This window comes from Dama dama, chromosome 7 (assembly GCF_033118175.1).
Source record: "Dama dama isolate Ldn47 chromosome 7, ASM3311817v1, whole genome shotgun sequence".
In the NCBI taxonomy this organism is placed as follows: domain Eukaryota; kingdom Metazoa; phylum Chordata; class Mammalia; order Artiodactyla; family Cervidae; genus Dama; species Dama dama.
In genome coordinates, this window is record NC_083687.1 from 39,225,951 (window position 1) to 39,245,950 (window position 20,000).

A 20,000-nucleotide genomic window follows, 5' to 3' on the forward strand; every position below is an offset into this window, starting at 1 on the left:
GGTAAGGTTAAGTGGCTTGGGTCCACTCTGGTCCCTGCTGGGCATATGCACCCTCTAATCAACTTACAGTTTGTGAAGAGTTATCAAGCATCCTGTCTGTCTCACTTCCCAGAAGTCTCTGCTAAATCTGTGGCTAGTCTGTCTGTCTACTATTTCTGCTGAACAAGCTACAACTTCAGGTATATAGAGTCAGAGACACTCGATCCCCTACCTACCCTCCCCCAACCTACTCACCACTAGTCACTTGCCATTAAAGTCTAAACAGTTCTCCAAGTCAACTAAGCCTTCTTGGTGCAGCAGTGAAGCTGCTGGTTTTCACAGCCTGCTCTGCCCTAGGTGAACAACCTTTCCTATGGAGCTGAGGAAAGAAAATAACAGTACCACCTTAGACTCACACTGTTCTTACCCAAAGCACAAACACCTTAGACTCACACTGTTTTTACCCAAAGTTCAGTTGTTCGCACAAAGAAACACTTCTCAGTTTGCTGACTGCTATTGGTCAATTTCCACAGTGCCAGAATAGCTTGTTTTAGACCATTTGTCCAGTTTTATTGCTGCTTGTGGGGAGATTTGTTGACCTTCACATATGGTCATGCCACAAACTAATCAAAGCCAAATTTTTTAAAGCAATTATTTAAAATAACTTCAAATACATAATTAGCACAGATATAAGATTCATATAAGCAATTATATGTATGTTTCATCATCCCTCAATTCAGAAAGATACATTGCTTAAACATCTCCTGTACAGACAGCTTTTCAGGACTAGAAGTAATAAAACCATTAGTCATAGCCTTTTTGTACTAATCACTTTAATAAGAAACATTAAGTACTTCATTTACTCTGAAAATTCTTGCTCTGGTGGAGAAACATAGCTTGACTCAGTCAAGCATTTGGCATACCAGATTTCACAGATTTCCTAGATAAGTTCAACTCTTCCATCACAAGTCCAGTTAATGAAGAGGTGAGCAAGATTGGCATGATAACATAATAGTTCTGAGAGATGCCAAAAGTTCGATAATGACTATGCAAAGGCATGCTATTTTCATACTAGCATGAGACAAATTTCATTATATCCTGCTGAGACTTCAGCAATATGAGCCCGTACTAATAACATTTGATAAATTATTCATCTCCACTATCTACATGCAAATAAAGGAACATATCTCTGCCTGATGATATAATGAGTTATTTTCCAATCCAATGATTCATTAAAGAGTGGCAGACCTAATAGTCTGGGTTTTTTTTTTTTTAATTGAAAAAATATACTACACCAAAAATAAAGTAGGAAATAATATAAAAGCCCTTCATTATATCTGGCCAAAGATGAAAGAAAGGAAATTCAATCACATAATGATTACTAAAAATAAAAATAAAAACAGGCTAGCAGTATAAAACTTTTATACCTGTTATATACCATCTCTTTTAAAAATCTTTTTGCAAACAGAATTGCTGCATCAAATTAACTCCTTATATCTACAGACCACAGAATAAAAACATATACTCTTAATATTAATACAAATCCTTACCTATTATACAAGTAGGTATCAATACTACCCTCTAAAACAAACTGAAATTTGGCAAAATAAAGAATAAAACTGAAGATGTCTTAAACAAGGTTTTTCTGTAGGACAGAAAGATAGACAAAAAGGACTCAGGAAAGGGAAACATGCTCAAGGAATAAAAATGTGGAAGGCAAAAAGGAAACTCTGAGAGCAAATTTATATTGAAAATGAACATGCTGTACTTCTGAAGGGACCAAGCCACATGGACCACCATTAGACACTCACACATGGCTTCTCTGTTCAATTCCTTCTGGATGATCACTGATGCCTAGCACTGTAACGGAAAGAGAATGCTGTTCAATGAATACGTATTTACTTTGTGACTACTGTGAATTTCATCACCCTTTGTGGCTAAATAGGAGGAGAGGAAGAAAAGAAAACAGGACAACAGAATTTGAAAGAAAAGCTGAGTGAAAATATTAATTTTTACATCATTTCAATGGGCTTCCCTGATAGCTCAGGTGGTAAAGCATGCGCCTGCAATGCAAGAGACCGCGGTTCAATTCCTGGATCGGGAAGATCCCCTGGGGAAGGGATAGGCTACCCACTCCAGTATTGTTGGGCTTTCCTTGTGGCCTAGCTAGTAAAGAATCCACCTGCACTGTGGGAGACCTGGGTTCGATCCCCGGGTTGGAAAGGTTCTCTGGAGAAGGGAACAGCTACCCACTCCAATATTCTGGCCTGAAGAATTCCATGGACTATATAGTCCACGGGGTCACAAAGAGTCGGACACAACTGAACAACTTTCACTTTCTCAATCACACATGATAAGAGGAGGAAGTATTAACAGGAACAGTTGGAAACAATTATGTTCAGGGTGACCAGGTCAACTGATAATAACATGAGACCACTGAGGAGACAGAAATAAAGACGTAAGTGATTAAAACAGAAATGTATGATTTTAATGCAAGGATGAAAAAAGAAGATTGCCTTATATGTAGAATGGGACACACTCAAATGTTCTATTTCCAGAGATCTTTTATCTTTCCAATTTTCAATGTAAATTCACATTTCATCTCCTTTAAATAATGGTCAAATATGTCTCAGTGGGCTTATTAACCATCTTTAATAAACATCTAAGTTGTTACTTACAAATGCCACATAAAATTCATCCTGTTAAACCAAATTTAATTTTAAGCCTGCAGCTTTCAGCAGTTATTTATAAATCAGCTACAAAACCCTGATTCTGTGCTGGTTTTTACATTTGATCTAATTCAGTAAAGAAAGTTACTAAACCATTAGCTAAAATTATTACACATTACAAAGTATGGAACATAAAGCTAATTTGCTTTTATAATTCACTATTTATGCATACTTGTGAATTCATAATACTGATAAACCTATATGAAAAAAGGCATGTTTTTGAAGAATAATTGCTATACTTGTTGAATCAACATTCAATGTTGTTTATGGATTTTTCAAGAGCAAATAATCTTTTCCAAATCTCACAGGGCTAACTGCATTGAACGTTATTAGAGCTGAGGAAAAACATCCACACATACATACTAGAAAACCCAATCTGTCGACATATCAGGAAGCGAATTATAATGGTAATTTACAAGCAGAAACGTACCAACCCCTGGAATATAAGTGTATATATAAACAGACACACACACAGTGATAGAAATAGAATTACCTACAAAATACAATTTATTAGTGAAACTATGTTTCCATATAAAAATCAAACTTCCCCCTCTGATTCTTCAAACTAAAGTGAATTGTACAAAAGCTTTAGAATATCATTACACATTAGAGAAGCACTGGTAATCTGGCAACTTGTATTTCAATTGTTTATTTCTTTTCCCTTTAATTTCTTTTTCTTCTAAAGGCTCTATAAACAGCCAGACTTTCCTTCAATATTTCATTCATTCTACCAAATCTTAAAGGTCATTCACCATTTCCTTAATATGTGACCACCCACCTCCACCACCACCAGAGAGGCCTCATGCCAAATTTTTTTCATCCCTTACTAACTGCTCTCACTTCACACAAATTCAGTCCTATTAATAGACACTCAGAAGACCTATCTGAACCCTAAGCTCTGGGTCAGCCCACTGGAAAACTTCCAAATAAAGCAATACAACACGATGCTGGGGACAGAGGGTAAGAGAAGACAGATATATACTCAAGCAAAAATTTCTAAAAACGAGTAAATGCACTACAAACACAACTCTCACCTAAGCAAATACAGTCCCATCAACTTGAATATGGTTTAAGAATATTAGAAAGCCAATGGTCAATTTACTCTGTTTTTCTATAGTACACTTGGCGTTGTTTCTTGGCATAGACTCCAAAGGCTTTTTAACTACTTAATTACATAGAAAAACAAAAATTTGACCAGAAGTTTGTCTCTACTCCAACCAATGTCATTCTTCAGAATGTAGGCTCCTCCCAAGAAAGCCAGCATTCTCCAATAGTAACACTTAGTAACTCTCTTGAAATACTGTTATCTTAAAAGAAGAGAGCAAAGTAAAACAACGAAGTTGGGTTAAGTGAGAGAAGCAGCTAATCTAAGCTGGAAATTTTTACCTGAAATTCCAGAAATGACGCAAAAACATAAGATCAGTACAATTCGAGCGCCAATTTTAACTACTAAGATTTCAGCAATCATGAAAATTTTTAATGTTAACTAGAACAATGACACTTAGAAAAAAAGACAGTAAGAGAAGAATAGTAAGAATCAACTGTCCAAAAAGACAGAATTCAAAGCATGGATCAAAGTAAAAGTGAAGAAAGCCTACCAAGGTTCTGATGTTACCAGCATGCATTTTCAGAGTTTGGGCTTGGAGAGGAAGACAGGACAAGAACAGAATACAAAGTCTAACCCCCCCACAAAGTTTGAGGGTTACTTAAGTATCAAAACTCTTGTTGCACAAAAATGTATTTATATTGTAATTATCATGATGTGAAATTAATGTATGATCTGGAACTATGGGGAGAAGGCAATGGCAACCCACTCTAGTACTCTTGTCTGGAATATCCCAAGGACAGAGGAGCCTGGTAGGCTGCAGTCCATGGGGTCACACAGAGTCGGACATGACTGAAGTGACTTAGCAGCAGCAGCAGCTGGAACTATGGAAGATGTAAAGAGGAAAACATGTTGGAATGGAATGTTCTAAGGCAATTTTTTCTTTTATTTGCACACCATTATTGGTATAACTAATGGCAACTATTTTAAAGTAATCACACTGGACAAAGAATACTTATAATAAACAATCTGCATAAGCAAGATATCTTCATTAATGGAGATACCCTCTGGAGGCAAACTACCAAAAGCACTTAATTGTATGTTTTAATTACCTATTTTCCAGCTGGATATATCTTTTATGACAGTGAGAGGTGACTTGAATGGTGCCAACTTATTTTTCACAATCTAAACCAAGTGTACATCACAATACTCAAATGTCCAAGCAGTCCCATGTCAGTAACTCCACCTTAATATAGACTCTTTTTTTTTTTTTTTTTAATACTGACTCTTAAAAGAACTCAGGTCATTGGCTACAGGAGGCCCTCCTGAATTCTAAAGTTAAGTAGCTCCAAGACTTTAATGTTTATAGCAGTAAAGCTACTGAACACTTCAGTTTCAATAAGTAAAGCACCCATGGCAGCAATGCAAAAACTTAATCATCGCTCATGCTCAAACCCATATTCCCCAAATTACTGTACCAGTAATGGAAAGCAGAGATAACAGACCTAATAACAGATGGCATCCAAGGTCCTTTAAAAAAAGGGAGAACGATATTATACAAGAATAGAGAACCTGAAAGCCACATTTATCTTTCAAAAACTGAAGCTCCAATCCCCAAGTCCAATCACAAATGAACACGCCAAGTTCCTCCTGCTATTATTCAAATCATTATAAAATATGACAGAGGAGAGGTGGGAACAGTATAAAAGCAGCCTCAAAGGAAGGAAGGTAGGAAATGGGGCATCTGGCACTTGCTTATTGGCTTTAAATTCACACTTGTGGTCCTCAACCCCTTGTGACAGGCATTATCACTGCCTTTCTGCAGAAATGTGGACAGTGAAACAAGTATAGAAATGAAAGGAAAACAAAGAGGAAGCACATTTTATATCACAACACAATACACTTAATGCACATGCATAACTGAAAAAAGTTCCAAAATGGTACAGATGAGTACAAAAATGCAGTATGTTTGAAATATTATATCCGTATTTAGGTACAACATAAAGACTCCCCAAATACAAACACCCCGACCCCCAAAAAACTATTCTGTCCTGAGTCAGTACAGTGACTTCTGCCCTACAGGGACTTAAAGTCTTGAGGGAAACAACTTGCAAACAAATAACTGGAATGAAGTGCCAGAGGTGATCAACGTCTTTTTTTTTTTTTTTTTTTTAATTTTTATTATTATTATTTTTTTTTTCCAGTGGGTTTTGTCATACATTGATATGAATCAGCCATGGATTTACATGATCAACGTCTTTAAGAACGTTTTTAAGTGGTTCACCATGAGAGAGTGGTCAGCTTTCCTTAAAAAAGGAAAAAGATTAGGAAAGGCTTCAAGGAGAAATGACATGGTAGTGTGGGAGGCCAAGCAAGACAGGCGCCAAGTTACATACACTACTGCGTGCATTTCCCAGCACATCTGGACCCCACACTACTAACACAGCGAGCACAGATCGTTGCTACAATTCCTGCTTGTTCACTTTCCACTTCTTAAAACCAGCCTATCACTAAAATCGGAATTCACTGAAAAGACTTATTAAGACTTGGCATAAAGGAGCTCCACTGTGAAAAACCACACCTTCAAAAATTAAATGTGTCTAAACATAGTTTACGAGGTAGAAATTATGTGGGTTTGAGATGCATTCTTAGTTCTAATCAGAAGACTGGCCAAACATTATTTTTAAAGCTTAATTCAAACCTTGAGTCTTGAATACTGGAGGGAAAAGAAAAACAACCTTAATTAAAGAAATTACAATTAATACTGATTATGAAATGTTAAAGACTGAAAGCTATCTACATCAAAATCCTCTGGTTACAGATTCAATACTTATCTGGCCTAAACACAAAACTAGAATTTAGAACATAGGCTGTATCCTTTAAAAACATAGGAGGATTTTCTTGACCTAATCATTTGACAGTAAAAACTATACAAACTGTGTTTAACTTTAAAACCCTCAAAATTACCCTTAAAAAAACACCCAAGAGAATGTTCTGCAGAATCTCTTAGCTTTTTTTTTTTTTTTGGTTAGATTAACTTTTTATTGGTTGCTTACAGTTAACAAATATGTGTACTCACTCATTTCCTAAATTAAATACCTTTACAACAAGATTAAGACTAAAATATGCTTTTCAGAATTTTTTTAAAAGATACAGCAAATCTTTATTGAAGTGAAGTGAAAGTCGCTCAGTCATTCCAACTCTTTGTGACCCCATGGACTATACATTCCATGGAATTCTCCAGGCTGAAATACTGAAGTGGGTATTCCCTTCTCCAGGGAATCTTCCCAACCCATGGATTGAATCCAGGTCTCCTACATTGCAGGTGGACTCTCTACCAGCTGAGCAACCGGCAAATCTTTATTAACTCCTTACCAAAAAGTTTTTTATGTTGGCACAAAATAAAATCACGTGCAAAACTGAGAAGGAGCGAGAAAAAGAAATCAAAGAGGGGAACAAGAAACGTAAAGGAACAAAATATGTGAGAGAATACGACAGGGAACTAGAGATAGGTGAGCCAGGACCTCAGTCAATAGTCAGGAGGGATGGAGATAATAAATAGGTCTCACTTTCTCACTTCTCTCCATTCAAGGTAAGCAGCTTAAAAGAACTTGAGATTACAGGACTAGGTTTCAAATTATGGTACACTGCAATGTACCATAATTACGGTATAATCAGCAATGCCAGGGTTCCTGTGGAGTACAAATGAATTAACGTATACGAAAGGGTAAGCTACAAAGAGCCAGAAAGAAGTTAATTACAGTTGCTACTGTAATTAATGCAATTGTAATCCTATCAAGACCTATAATGTAAATGACGTTTCTCAAAAGGAAGAAAGCAGCGAGATTTTTACAACTTTAAAGCACTGTAAGTTAAAGTCAGATTCCATTTATCTTTAAACCTCTGGAGGGCTAGGATATAGGTCACAAATAATTGCATTGATAATGATAATCAGGTTTTCGAATGGTTTTTTTTTTTTAATGTATAAATCAAAGTAGATTCAAGGTCATCCCTCTCAGATCACTCACTAGCATTCTGATACAATTTCTTGGATATGAAGGAAGAGAAAGAAGCCAGAAGGAGGGCTCCAGGAACTGCACCTGGCCCTGGGTAAGTCTAAGCATGGGTGCCCGGACAGTCATGGCTATCTTCCCACCCAGGACACCTGAGTGACAGGATCCTTAGCATCATACCAGTGACTCACAAGGCAATGAATCCAGGTGAGAGGCCACGTGGCAGAGTCTCCAGCAGCCCCTGGCTTCCCCAGGTTCAGATAAAAGACCCTACCATCTTGCCATTCTGGCAAACGGTCCCCCTCCCAGCAAACACTCTAGAGAATCACTGCTGCAAGTGATCTTCATGCCTTACATTAAATCCTCTCAAATTATTTTTCCCCCCAGCAATCCCAGCCACCAAGATGCAAAATACCTGTCTCAAAGCCCCAAAATAAACATGCCTCAGGGTGGAACTGAAGTTGCTTTAGAGAAGCACGAAACTCTTAAGCAACACTGGGAAGTACACAGCCTGTCATCACCTAGGAGGGCGATACCAGGGAATGGAATAAGGGCAAAGGACTGTGGGAACTGTCTTTACTCAAGACCCTTTTCACTGGAGAATATGAAGACACAGAGAAGAAAAATGCACAGTGTGTCTGCCACAAATGCCTTCAGATTCATTCTGTAAGTAAGACGACATAGGGGAAAAAAGGAAAATCTGGCAGGTGGAGATTAGTCTGCGAGAAAAAGCTACTGACATTACAGTAACTTTTGTTAGAGATCACTGTCCAAAATGTCACCATTTCCTTCTAATGACAGGCTCGGAAGCTCAGTTTTATATTGTAGACTCCCAACACTCCTAAAATTTCCAAGTTGAAGGGACCTACCATGTCCTACAATTTATGGCCCAGGAAATGGAGAACCAAGGAGCTTGTGTGGGTTGTTAAACACGAGACTGTGAGCAGCAGAGCCAAGTATTTCAGCATAACCCTGCATAGTCTCAATCAATGATTCTCACCCATTATGGCACCAGACTTCAGGGCAGCTTAAAGAAATGGTGCACTTGAATTTTCAGAGTTACAATAAAGATTTCATGTGTTAGAAAGCATCTTTTATGAAGACATTTCAATTACTATTTCTTACTTAATACAGCATATGCTATGTTATAGTAGTACTGATTAAGTTTCTGCTTAAAAATCCATCCATAGTTAATCTCCTAACTGGAGATTCTGCAAATGAATTTTTCCATCCTCTAACTAGTAAGTAAGTGAAATTGGTCTTTATTCTTGCAGTCTCCAAAGTAATGGCTGCACATATGCTGTATGCTTTGTAAAGGGTTATGGGATGAAGTTTTCAAAGAAAATATGTGCATCTCCAAACATTAGATACAAAACTTTAATATTAACTGAGCATTCTTTCTCAACATCAATTGCTAGCAATATTAGATTTTCTAAGGAAGGGCCAATGACATCACCTAATAGAAGACATCCTACAACTTGTCTCATTAAGTAAATTCTTCTGTCAAACTGTTCAAGAAAAAGAGAGGATCAGATTTCAATTTCTTGTCCAGTAACATCTGAGCCATCAAATTACTCTATGTGGCCAATTTTCTCACTTGTCTGTGATATATGATTTTACTGGCAATAAAATGTTTTTAAGAAATTTTTCAAAGATGTCAAAATTTTATGTATATTTTTGCTACTGGAGTTTTAGATAGTGCACCTCTAACATGACCTGGTTTTTCACTTTGTATTTCTATTTTTATAGAACTCAGCTATAAAGTACTAAAGAAGAATTACCAATACAATTTACTATTTTGTTGACAGTCATATTGGAACAGACAACACTACAATCAACCTACAATTTTACTCTCTATTTAAAAAATGTAATAAAGCTGATAGAATTATTCAATAGTCTCAACTATTCTTGCCACATTTTACTAAACAAAAATAGTAGAGTCTTTAAATGAAAACAAACTTTTCCAAATAGTAAGAAAGCACATATACACATGCAGAGTATAAAAGCAGTGTACCGCATGCTAATTCTCTAAAAAGATAGTTACAATAAAAGAACCTAAGTACACTGAAATTTTTTTAATTATATTAATTTTAAGGACTTCTATGAGAGCCTCAAAATAGGATTAATTGATCTACTTGGCATTACTGAAGAAAGTAGCGAAGTGAAGTGAAGTCATTTAGTCGTGTCTGACTCTTTGCGACCCCATGGACTGTAGCCTACCAGGCTACTCCGTCCATGGGATTTTCCAGGCAAAAGTACTGGAATGGGTTGCCATTTCCTTCTCCATAAAGTAAACAGAAATTGGAACTACAGGACTCAGAAACCTTTATATCTGAGAATACCAAATACTTGAAAAAAAATTATTAATCTACAGACATGAATAATGTGACTGATGTTCACTCTTTATAAACTGTTTTAACGTGAACAGCACTCACAAAAGTTTAGGCTACAATAATGCATTTTTAGAGAATTCAACAATTTGCAATCTGCCAAGGCAGTATCAAACTTTGCAGAGTTAACATGTAAGCCTAATTTTCACAGCAGGGAAGTCCTTGTTAATATTTAAACAAGGAAGGATGGAGCTGCTTTACCAGACAGATCACTGAGACCACAAACACATGGGCTGTGTCATGGGAAGCCTGAGAAGTTCTAACTTAAAGTAATTTCCTTTCCTTGTTTTGAACAATCAAATCCAGTGAACCATTATAATAGTTATGTGAAAACTACGTTACAATCATCAACCTAACGAACTAATCAACACTATGCACCCACCTCACTCCCACTCTGGAATAAAGAAATCAAAGTTAATGAAACACCCAAGTCTTCGTATCAATAAATCCCATTATCAGTGAAAGAAAGTGAAAGAAAAGTGAAACTGAAGTCGCTCAGTCGTATCCGACTCTTTGCGAACCCATGGATTGTAGCCCACCAGGCTCCTCTCTCCACGGAATTCTCCAGGCAAGAATACTGGAGTGGGTTGCCATTTCCTTCTCCAGGGGATCTTCCCGACCCAGGGATCGAACCCAGGTCTCCCGCATTGTGGATAGACACTTTAACCTCTGAGCCACCATACCACAAACCTTTATAAAGGTTTATAAACATTCACAAATTATCAGTGAAGGTAGCTGCAAACCATAAGAACATGCATCTCTGAATAGAAAATATAAGTGATGAACATACAAAAGGAGTGTGATTTAATTAACACAACCAAAACATACAAGACACTGAAGTTAGCATAGCAGAATTCACCTGGGAAACATACTTATGCATTTGAGTTTTAAAAGCTTTAATGGCAGAAAAGTATTTGACCAACTTAAAGTTCTTTAACTACTTTTATTTTCAAAAATAAACATGACTATTTCCCATGTTTAAAGAAGACTCTTGGGAGAGCATCTACTGGCTATTTTTGAAGCAGATAAATAATATTGGGACTGCTTATTATTTCTGTGGCTAGAAACAGGATTGATAATTTATAAAGTTATAGATATCCAGACAAGACATGCTGGTTTCCTCTCACAAACAGTCCTATCAAATCATTATTCCAAACCATCTATTATAGAATAAAGTGATGTGAAGAAATCAACTTACAGTCTTATGGGAGAACTTTGCTGTTTGGGGCCATAAAGAAATTTGCTTGGTCTTATTTCTAAAACTATTATGATTTGAAAAATGCTATCTAAAAGACATATGATGAATAAACAGTTCATTCTAGGACATACTAGAAATATAGAGGACAAATAAGTAAAGGTAGAGGACTATGGTTATTCGGGGAAACTAAAGGAGAGGAGAGAAAGGAAAGAGGATGGAAAGAACATTAAGTGACACATCTAAGGAGGTTAAAAATGCAAGGCTTACCAACCTGTAATCACAGGTTAATACAGAACATACAGGTAAAACAAATAGGCTCATGAAAAAAAGAAAGACTGCAATAAATTTCTGGCTCCTTTAGTTCTCAAAAGGCAGAAGTTATCACCTATCTCACTGCACCAGTGAGACTGGAAAGTGTTCACAACATGTAGAACCAACATCCACCTTTTTCCACTATATTCAGACTATAGTAACTACATCAGAGATAACATAAAACGATAGGCTGTGTAGGAGTGTCCTTTCAAAGCATATTTTGAAAAATCAAGAAAATTATTTTACTGAAAAGCAAATACTGAAAAAGCAGCTGTGATCCAATTCTATGTGTGATCCAATACTATCCCAGGTGTATGAGGCTACTTATCCAAGCTCAGGTCACTTGCTTATTAAGTTTGAAACATCTTCAAGAAAATCTCCACTGGACTTTGTAGGGAGGTTACTCAGTCATTAACACTGGTAAAACCATACTTGAGACAGTTCCGTCTTGTAGTTTCAATTTACAAAAAGTTTATATTCTAAATCAGTAACAAATGCAAAGTACAGTTCTGACAGAGTAAAGATTAATAGCAATGTGTTAAATAAGAAAGAACTGTTTGGTGAAGTACCCTGGGAATTCAGGTCAGTCTAATCCAGGACCACATCAATTACCAAGAAGTCAGAAGAAATGGAAAATCAATTAAACTTGCAGATTGTACCGTACTGGAAAGCTTTGAATTACTAACACTGGAGGCATCTGGAATTAGACTAAATGAAATACCAACAAAACATATAAAACAACAGAGGCCTCTTTTACTAGAGACTGATGAGGGAAGAAATACGACATAACAGCAAAAACATTTTTTTATTTTCAATATGTAATATTTATTTGCAATCATTTATCTTAAGTTACCTGGTTAGGCTATCTTTTACAAAAATGAGAACATTTTTTAAAGATTTTTTTTGTTTAGAGGACTTCATATATCAGAAAAAATGCTTAGATTTGTATTTCCTCCAAAGCTTTTGTACCAAAAAGGGGGTGGGGTGCTTTAATGATCATGTGAAACATGACTAAGGTACAATGAGTATTTTTTAAAGAAATGTAAATCCTTTAAATACTGTACTCCTTCTGGTAGCTTCAGCTGCATATCTTGTTGAACTGTGAAGATGATACAGAAGAAAATCCTAAGTCATCATAATCTGGTCTCTCCTAAAGCAAATGATATATAGGATGGTATTTTCAGGCCACTAGTGTTAAACATTGTAAGTCTTTAAGCGTTAACTTAAATTCTCCATTTTCCTCCAACCAAGAGAGACATAAAAGGAATATGCTTTATATGGTTTTACTATAATTATTTGGGTTGGCCAAAATATTCATTTGGGTTTTTCTATAACATCTTACAGAAAATCCTGAATGAACATTTTGGCCAACCCAATACAATAGATTTAAATATCTGTCACCAAAGTGTCTTATTAATATGTTTTTTGAAAAAATTATTTCCTATAATGTAAAAACAGCGCAAACAGGCTGTGGTAGGAGCTGTGTGTCCAAACCCCCATCAAGGAAGACATATGAAGGGAGCCCTACAGGAATCAAATGTGGAAACAAGACAGTTACAGCAGAATCCCCTAGTCAGCCTATATTCCATCTGGCCCTTCTGGGCAGAGCCTTCTTCTCCACGGAGCATTTATCAACCAGGGTCCCAGCAAAGCAGATGGCACACTGCATAATGGAAGAGATTTTAATAAAAGCGCTAATTACTAAAGTTTGGCAAGGTTAGGAAGACCAACAAGAGACAATGCAAGAGTCTCAGGCAAGCAACAACAGGGTGCTGTTTCCAGCCGTGGGCCTGAAAAAGCAAAGGAAAGGAAGAGTTACAGGAACCAGGAGAAAAACAGATGACTAGAGAGGGCCACCTGATAGGAGGTATGACCTTCGGGTTAGGATGAGCAGCAAAGAAGGAACTGAGAGAAGGGAATGAATCCCCCCATCTCACACTTCTAACAAGAGAAATGCAACGAGACAGCGGGCAGCAAGGATCCTACCAATGTAGTCCACACAGGTCTGCCTCCATGGACAGATGTCGAGGTGGGGAAGGGCGGGGAATGGGTCTGGCCAGCAAACAGAACTTCTCTGCTTATGTGTAAGTTCCTAAAATGAACGTAGAGCAAATTGAAAATAATATACAAGACACATCAAACACTGCAGTTGTCTGGAGCAAAAGGTTTAGTATGGAAGTAATGGAAGAAACAGTGGAAATGGTGGAAGAGGCAGAAGTCACCAGTTAACTTGGTAGGTAACAGGCAACCACGGAAGGTACACGTGCAGGAGAGGAAAATATTTCCAGAACATGAAGGCCGTATACACAGTCCAATTGAAAGGAGCATCTCTGCTATTGAAGGTCAGTTAGATTATTCCAGCAGCCTGAGTATTAAGGAGGTAGAAATAAATACACAAGAATTTTCCCCTAGTATACCCCAGGTATCGCAAAAGTCTTACCCATTTAATCCTCTCCATTTTTAAACTGAGCCTCAGAGAAATAACTTACTGAAAGACAGACAGGAAATAGTTAACTGTTACAAGGACCACATTATTTCACTAACGTGCTGTCTTAACAAAAGTAAGGATTGGCAGAAGAAACAGAAAGCGAAGAATGGAAAAATCAGGCCCAGATTTCCATTCACCAGAAGATCTCAGATGAGTCACATAACTTCTTCCTGGATCAGCTTCCTGATCTGCAAACTAAGGACATCTACCAAAATTATTTCTTCTGTCTCTAAAATTCTCTTGTTGTATTCAGTTCAGTTCAGTCACTCAGTCATGTCCAACTCTTTGCAACCCCATGGACCACAGCACGCCAGGCCTCCCTGTCCATCACCAACTCCCAGAGTTTACTCAAACTCAAGTCCATTGAGTCAGTGATGCCATCCAACCATCTCATTCTCTGTCAGCCCCTTCTCCTCCTGCCTTCAATCTTGCCCAGCATCAGGGTCTTTTCAAATGAGTCAGTTCTTCACATCAGGTGGCCAAAGTACTGGAGTTTCAGCTTCAACATCAGTCCTTCCAATGAATACTCAGGACTGATTTCCTTTAGAATGGACTGGTTGGATCTCCTTGCAGTCCAAGGGACTCTCAAGAGTCTTTTCCAGCATCACAGTTCAAAAGCATCAATTCGTCGGCACTCATCTTTCTTTATAGTCCAACTCTCACATCCATACATGACTAGAAAAACCATAGCTTTGACTAGACAGACCTTTGTTGGCAAAGTAATATCTCTGTTTTTTAATAAGCTGTCTAGGTTGGTCATAGCTTTTCTTCCAAGGAGCAAATATCTTTTAATTTCATGGCTGCAATCACCATCTGCAGTGATTTTGGAGTCCCAAAAAATAACATCTGTCACTATTTTGACTGTTTCCCCATCTACTTGCCATGAAGTGATGGGACTGGATGTCATGATCTTACTTTTCTGAATGCTGAGTTTTAAGTCAGCTTTTTCACTCTCCTCTTTCACTTTCAAGAAGCTCTTTAGTTCTTCTTCGCTTTCTGTCATAAGGGTGGTGTCATCTGCGTATCTGAGGTTATTGATATTTCTCCCAGCAATCCTGATTCCAGCTTGTGCTTCATCCAGTACATCTCATGATGTACTCTGCATTTAAGTTAAATAAGCAGGGTGACAATGTACAGCCTTGACGTACTCCTTTCCCGATCTGTATTACTAAGATTTAAATTCTCAGCCTTCCCATCCTCAAACCAACCTGCCAGTGAACACCCACATCAACTCCACATCAACTTCATCTTCAACTCAACTCTTGCTGTAGATTACCAAAAACTCAACTAAAATCTCTCCAATAAATCTTTAGCAAAACTCTTCAGTGAGAGGCTATCCCTAATTAAACCAACCTGGAAGTGATAAGCCTTCTGTGATTCTGTGATACAGAAATATATAACCATCCCTCATTCCTGGTACCAATTTCCTAAAACTCTTATTATTTCCTGAGTGACAGCAGTGGGAGGGGCATCTTTTGTTATTCATAATAAGCTCCTTTCAAGCAAATCTGAATCTGTACTAATGAGTTAACTCCTGGAGCAAAGAGGCTGGTTGGTATCATCCCTGATGACATATTATGTGAAGTATCTTTTCATATGGTTATTTTCCACCTGTGTATCACTGGGGACGTTTCTGATATAGTCACTGGCCCATTTCTTCATCAGGTTGTTTATTTTTCAACTGCTGGGTTTTAAGAGGTATTCTGTGTAATTAAGCTTACAGTTAATCAGGTATGTCTTTTGCAAAAGTCTATGGATCATCTTCCCATTCTCTCAATGCTATCTTTTGCAGAGCAGAAGTTTTTAATTTTATCGAGGTTCAACTCATCAATTATCTTTCACAAACAGTCCCTCTTTGGCATATCATCTAAAAAGTCATCGCCACAACCATAGTCTGCTAGATTTTTCTCCTGTCTTCACTGTCATTTAGTTTTTTTAAAATATAATTTAGGGACTAGTATATGCTTGGTGGGCTTCCAAGATGGTTCAGTGGTAAAGAACCTGCCTGCTAATGTAGCAGAAGTAGGTTCGAGCCCTCGGTTGGGAATATTCCCTGGACAAGGAAATGGCAACCCACTCCAGTGCTCTTGCCTGGGAAATCCCATGGACAGAGGAGCTTGGTGGGTTACAGTCCACAGGGTCACAAAGAGTCAGACACAGCTGAGTGACTAAACAACAACAACAGTATATGCCAGGTACTCAAGACAAACAATAGAATCCTCAAGCATCCTGAAACACTACTTTCAGGAGTTCAATTGAACAACTGTTAAGGTAGTGATTCTCAACCAGGAGAGAGCAGAGCAGTCATAGTATAGTGTGAATGGAGTGGCAAATTTAAGAGCAGGGGCATCACAGTCATAATGCTTAGATTCAGATTTCAACTCCGTCATTTACTACCTGTATACCCCTGTGTCCAAACTTTCTCTTCTGAAAAATGAGGAAAACAGATGTACCCACTTCACAGCACTGTTGCAAAATACTGAAATGGCTTACTCCATGCTTAGTACAGTGCCTGTCATTCTCTAAGTGGAAGCTATGGTACATATACACAATGGAATATTACTCAGCCATTAAAAAGAATTCATTTCAATCAGTTCTAATGAGATGGATGAAACTGGAGCCCATTATACAGAATGAAGTAAGCCAGAAAGATAAAGACCATTACAGTATACTAACACATATATATGGAATTTAGAAAGATGGTAATGATAACCCTATATGCAAAGCAGAAAGAGACACACAGAGGTACAGAACAGACTTTTGGACTCTGTGGGAGAAGGCGAGGGTGGGATGTTTCGAGAGAACAGCATCGAAACATGTATATTATCTAGGGTGAAACAGATCACCAGCCCAGGTTGGATGCATGAGACAAATGCTCGGGCCTGGTGCACTGGGAAGACCCAGAGGGATCGGGTAGAGAGGGAGGTGGGAGGGGGGATCGGGATGGGGAATACATGTAGATCCATGTCTGATTCATGTCAATGTATGACAAAACCCACTACAATATTGTAAAGTAATTAACCTCCAACTAATAGAAATAAACGGAAAATAAATAAATAAATAAACCTTAAAAGATTGCGTTGAGGTATGGTTTGAAAAAAAGTTTCAACATTATCACTGCCTCAAAGTTTTAATCCTGATACTTCATTTTATCTCAGAATTTCAAGGAAGACTAATATATAAGTCTAAAATTCTCATATTCTGTGGGCACCTAATAAATTATATAAATCTGGACCATAAAGAAGGCTGAGTGCCCAAGAATTGATGTCTTGGAATTGTGGTCCTGGAGAAGACTTTTATGAGTTCCTTGGACAGCAAGGAGATTAAACCAGTTAATCCTAAAGGCAAACAACCCTGAATATTCTTTGGAAGGACTGTTGATGAAGCTGAAGCTTCAATACTTTGGCCACCTGATATAGACAGGCAACTCAATGGAAAAGACCCTGATGCTGAGAAAGATCAAAGACAAAGAAGGGGCCAGCAGAGGATGAGATGGTTAAATAGCATCACTGACTCAATGGAGATGAATTTGAGCAAACTCCAGGAGACAGTGGGGGATAGAGGAGCCTGGCATGCCACGGTCAACAAGGTCGCAAAGAGTAAGACACAACTTAGCAACTCAACAGCAACAGTAAATTAAAGATTCAAAATTAATGAATAACAGCATGTGGAAGGTAGTAAATACAATCCATCAGGAAAAGTATGTGGTTAAAAATCTCAACTTTGTGGAAGCAGACTTTAAAAAAAAAAAAAACACAAAATTTGCATTTATTAGAAAAATGGTTAAAATGTTAAGTGAGAGCCTCAATTCACTTAATATTTTAATATCATATTATCAGTTTTCATTTGTACTAATCTAACAGAAGTAGACTATAAATATTTACAAATTAATCCACAGAATTAAGAATGGTTTATCCCTCAGTGGCTTCAATAAGAATCTATTTCAAAGAATACTGGCTAATAAAACAATCAAAGGATAATCCCATTTTCTGGTGTAACTACAAAAATTACATACAGAAGAGAAATCAAAATTGAGTACTACATTTAACAGTACTTTCAGAAGAAATAACTACAACTAATTACATGATATAAAAACAAACAATGTCAATTGTACCTCAATAAAACTGAAAAAAGAGCAAATAAAGCCATTTCCTTAATTTAAGATTAAATCCTGTCTTCCTGATTCCAGATTCAAATTAAGTCTATTTTACACTAAAATAAAAACATGATTTATAAGCCAACCAAACATATGCCTCCCATATTGGACTGGTCAATGCATGAAGCAGGCAAGGACAAAATTTTATGATATTTGTCCAACAATAACTTTCATAAAAATGCTTAACAAATGTTAACTAAGTATAGTACCTTCATGATATATTTCAAACATATACATTACCCCACTCATAACACCCCCTAGTACTACTCCTCAGATGAAATCACTTTATGGTTTGATGAGTAGATACCAAGTGTTAACCATTTATCCATAGTTGTTCCATAGTGTTTTTTTCCCCCTTACAAACTGTGAGATAGGTGACAGATAAAGTAACAGACCTGTCTCTTGATTTTTTTCTATACATCATCAATTCACTTAGATCTACTTCATCTGTGATACAGTTCAAACAATATACACATTATCTCACTTTCAACATTTACCTTTAATTGTTTCCTCCACAACTTCTACTACACGATCTATCTGTTGAACCTAAAAAGAAAACAAACTGTCAGGCAAGCAATATACATGCAAAAGAAACATTAATTTTTGTTTATCCTTCTGCTTGGGTCAAGAGAACACATTTTGAAACACATAAATGCAGGTCTTCTTTAATTAAAGCATTTGAAGATAGTACAAAAATACTCTATATTGTTTTGTGTTACAATGAAGTATAAAATTATCACTCATCACCCTACAATTATAATTAAAGAAATCATATTACATTTAAATAAACTGCCTGGAGTTCAATTAGAATAGCCTATCAAATATAAACTCAGCACATCCTGAGATATAAACTGCAGTTTAATTAAAACATGTATCTTCACAAAGAGCTTCAAGGAAAATAGCATAATATGACAACCTACAAAAAAGGACTTGCTGGTATTAAGAAGATCTACTTCAAATTTGATGCTTTATTATTTTAACACTGAGACCCCTTTTAATGAATTTCTACCATGTGCTGAGCACTCCGCTCAGGTCCATGGAATACAAAATCAAATAACGGCTCCTGCTCCAGACACCAGGGACTAAAGATTTCCCAGGGTGCCATGGGAACACAGAGGGAAGGCATTAATAATAAAAGATGTCTGAGTAATCCAGCAATGCTTAGTGGGAACCAAAGGTGACTCTTGCGGGATAAACAGGATTAAGATAGAAGCCCACTAAGGGGATTCAGAAGAGTGGCTAGAATTTGGAAGGAAAATGAAAACAAGCAAAGATTGTAGCCCAAGAAGCAAGAAGGAGAGCAAGACAAGTAAGAATAGGTCATAAGCTGATATTTTTTTCTACATTTAAAATCCTCAAAATCATTATTGTTCTATTACAAAACAGAAATATTAAAGAGAAATAAAGTAATTTGTAACACTCTCCATTTCCACTCTTTAGATGAAATCACTCAAAATGGTCTGATGAGTAGATACCAACTGTTAAACATTTATACATAGTTCTGTTCCATAGTGTTTTTTCCCCTTACAAATTATGAGAGAGATGACAGATAAAGTAACAGAACTGAACCTTGACTTTTTTTCTAGACATTATCAATACACCTAGATCTACTTCATTCATTTTTCTAGTGCCTATTATCTTATGTATGGATATAAAATAATGTGGAAAGCGAAGAGGAACTAGAGCCTCT

At 37.0% G+C, this 20,000-nt stretch overlaps 1 protein-coding gene across 5 annotated transcripts in view; it reads right to left on the reverse strand.

Moving 5' to 3' along the window:
• CDKAL1 (CDK5 regulatory subunit associated protein 1 like 1) overlaps nucleotides 1–20,000 on the reverse strand; it is a 579,065-nt gene that overhangs the window by 381,713 nt on the left and 177,352 nt on the right. For all 5 annotated transcript variants that reach the window (XM_061147519.1, XM_061147518.1, XM_061147516.1 and 2 more), the window contains one exon: nucleotides 18,808–18,856. In XM_061147519.1, the coding sequence (XP_061003502.1) occupies nucleotides 18,808–18,856 (49 nt within the window). The remainder of the gene's footprint in view (nucleotides 1–18,807; nucleotides 18,857–20,000) is intronic.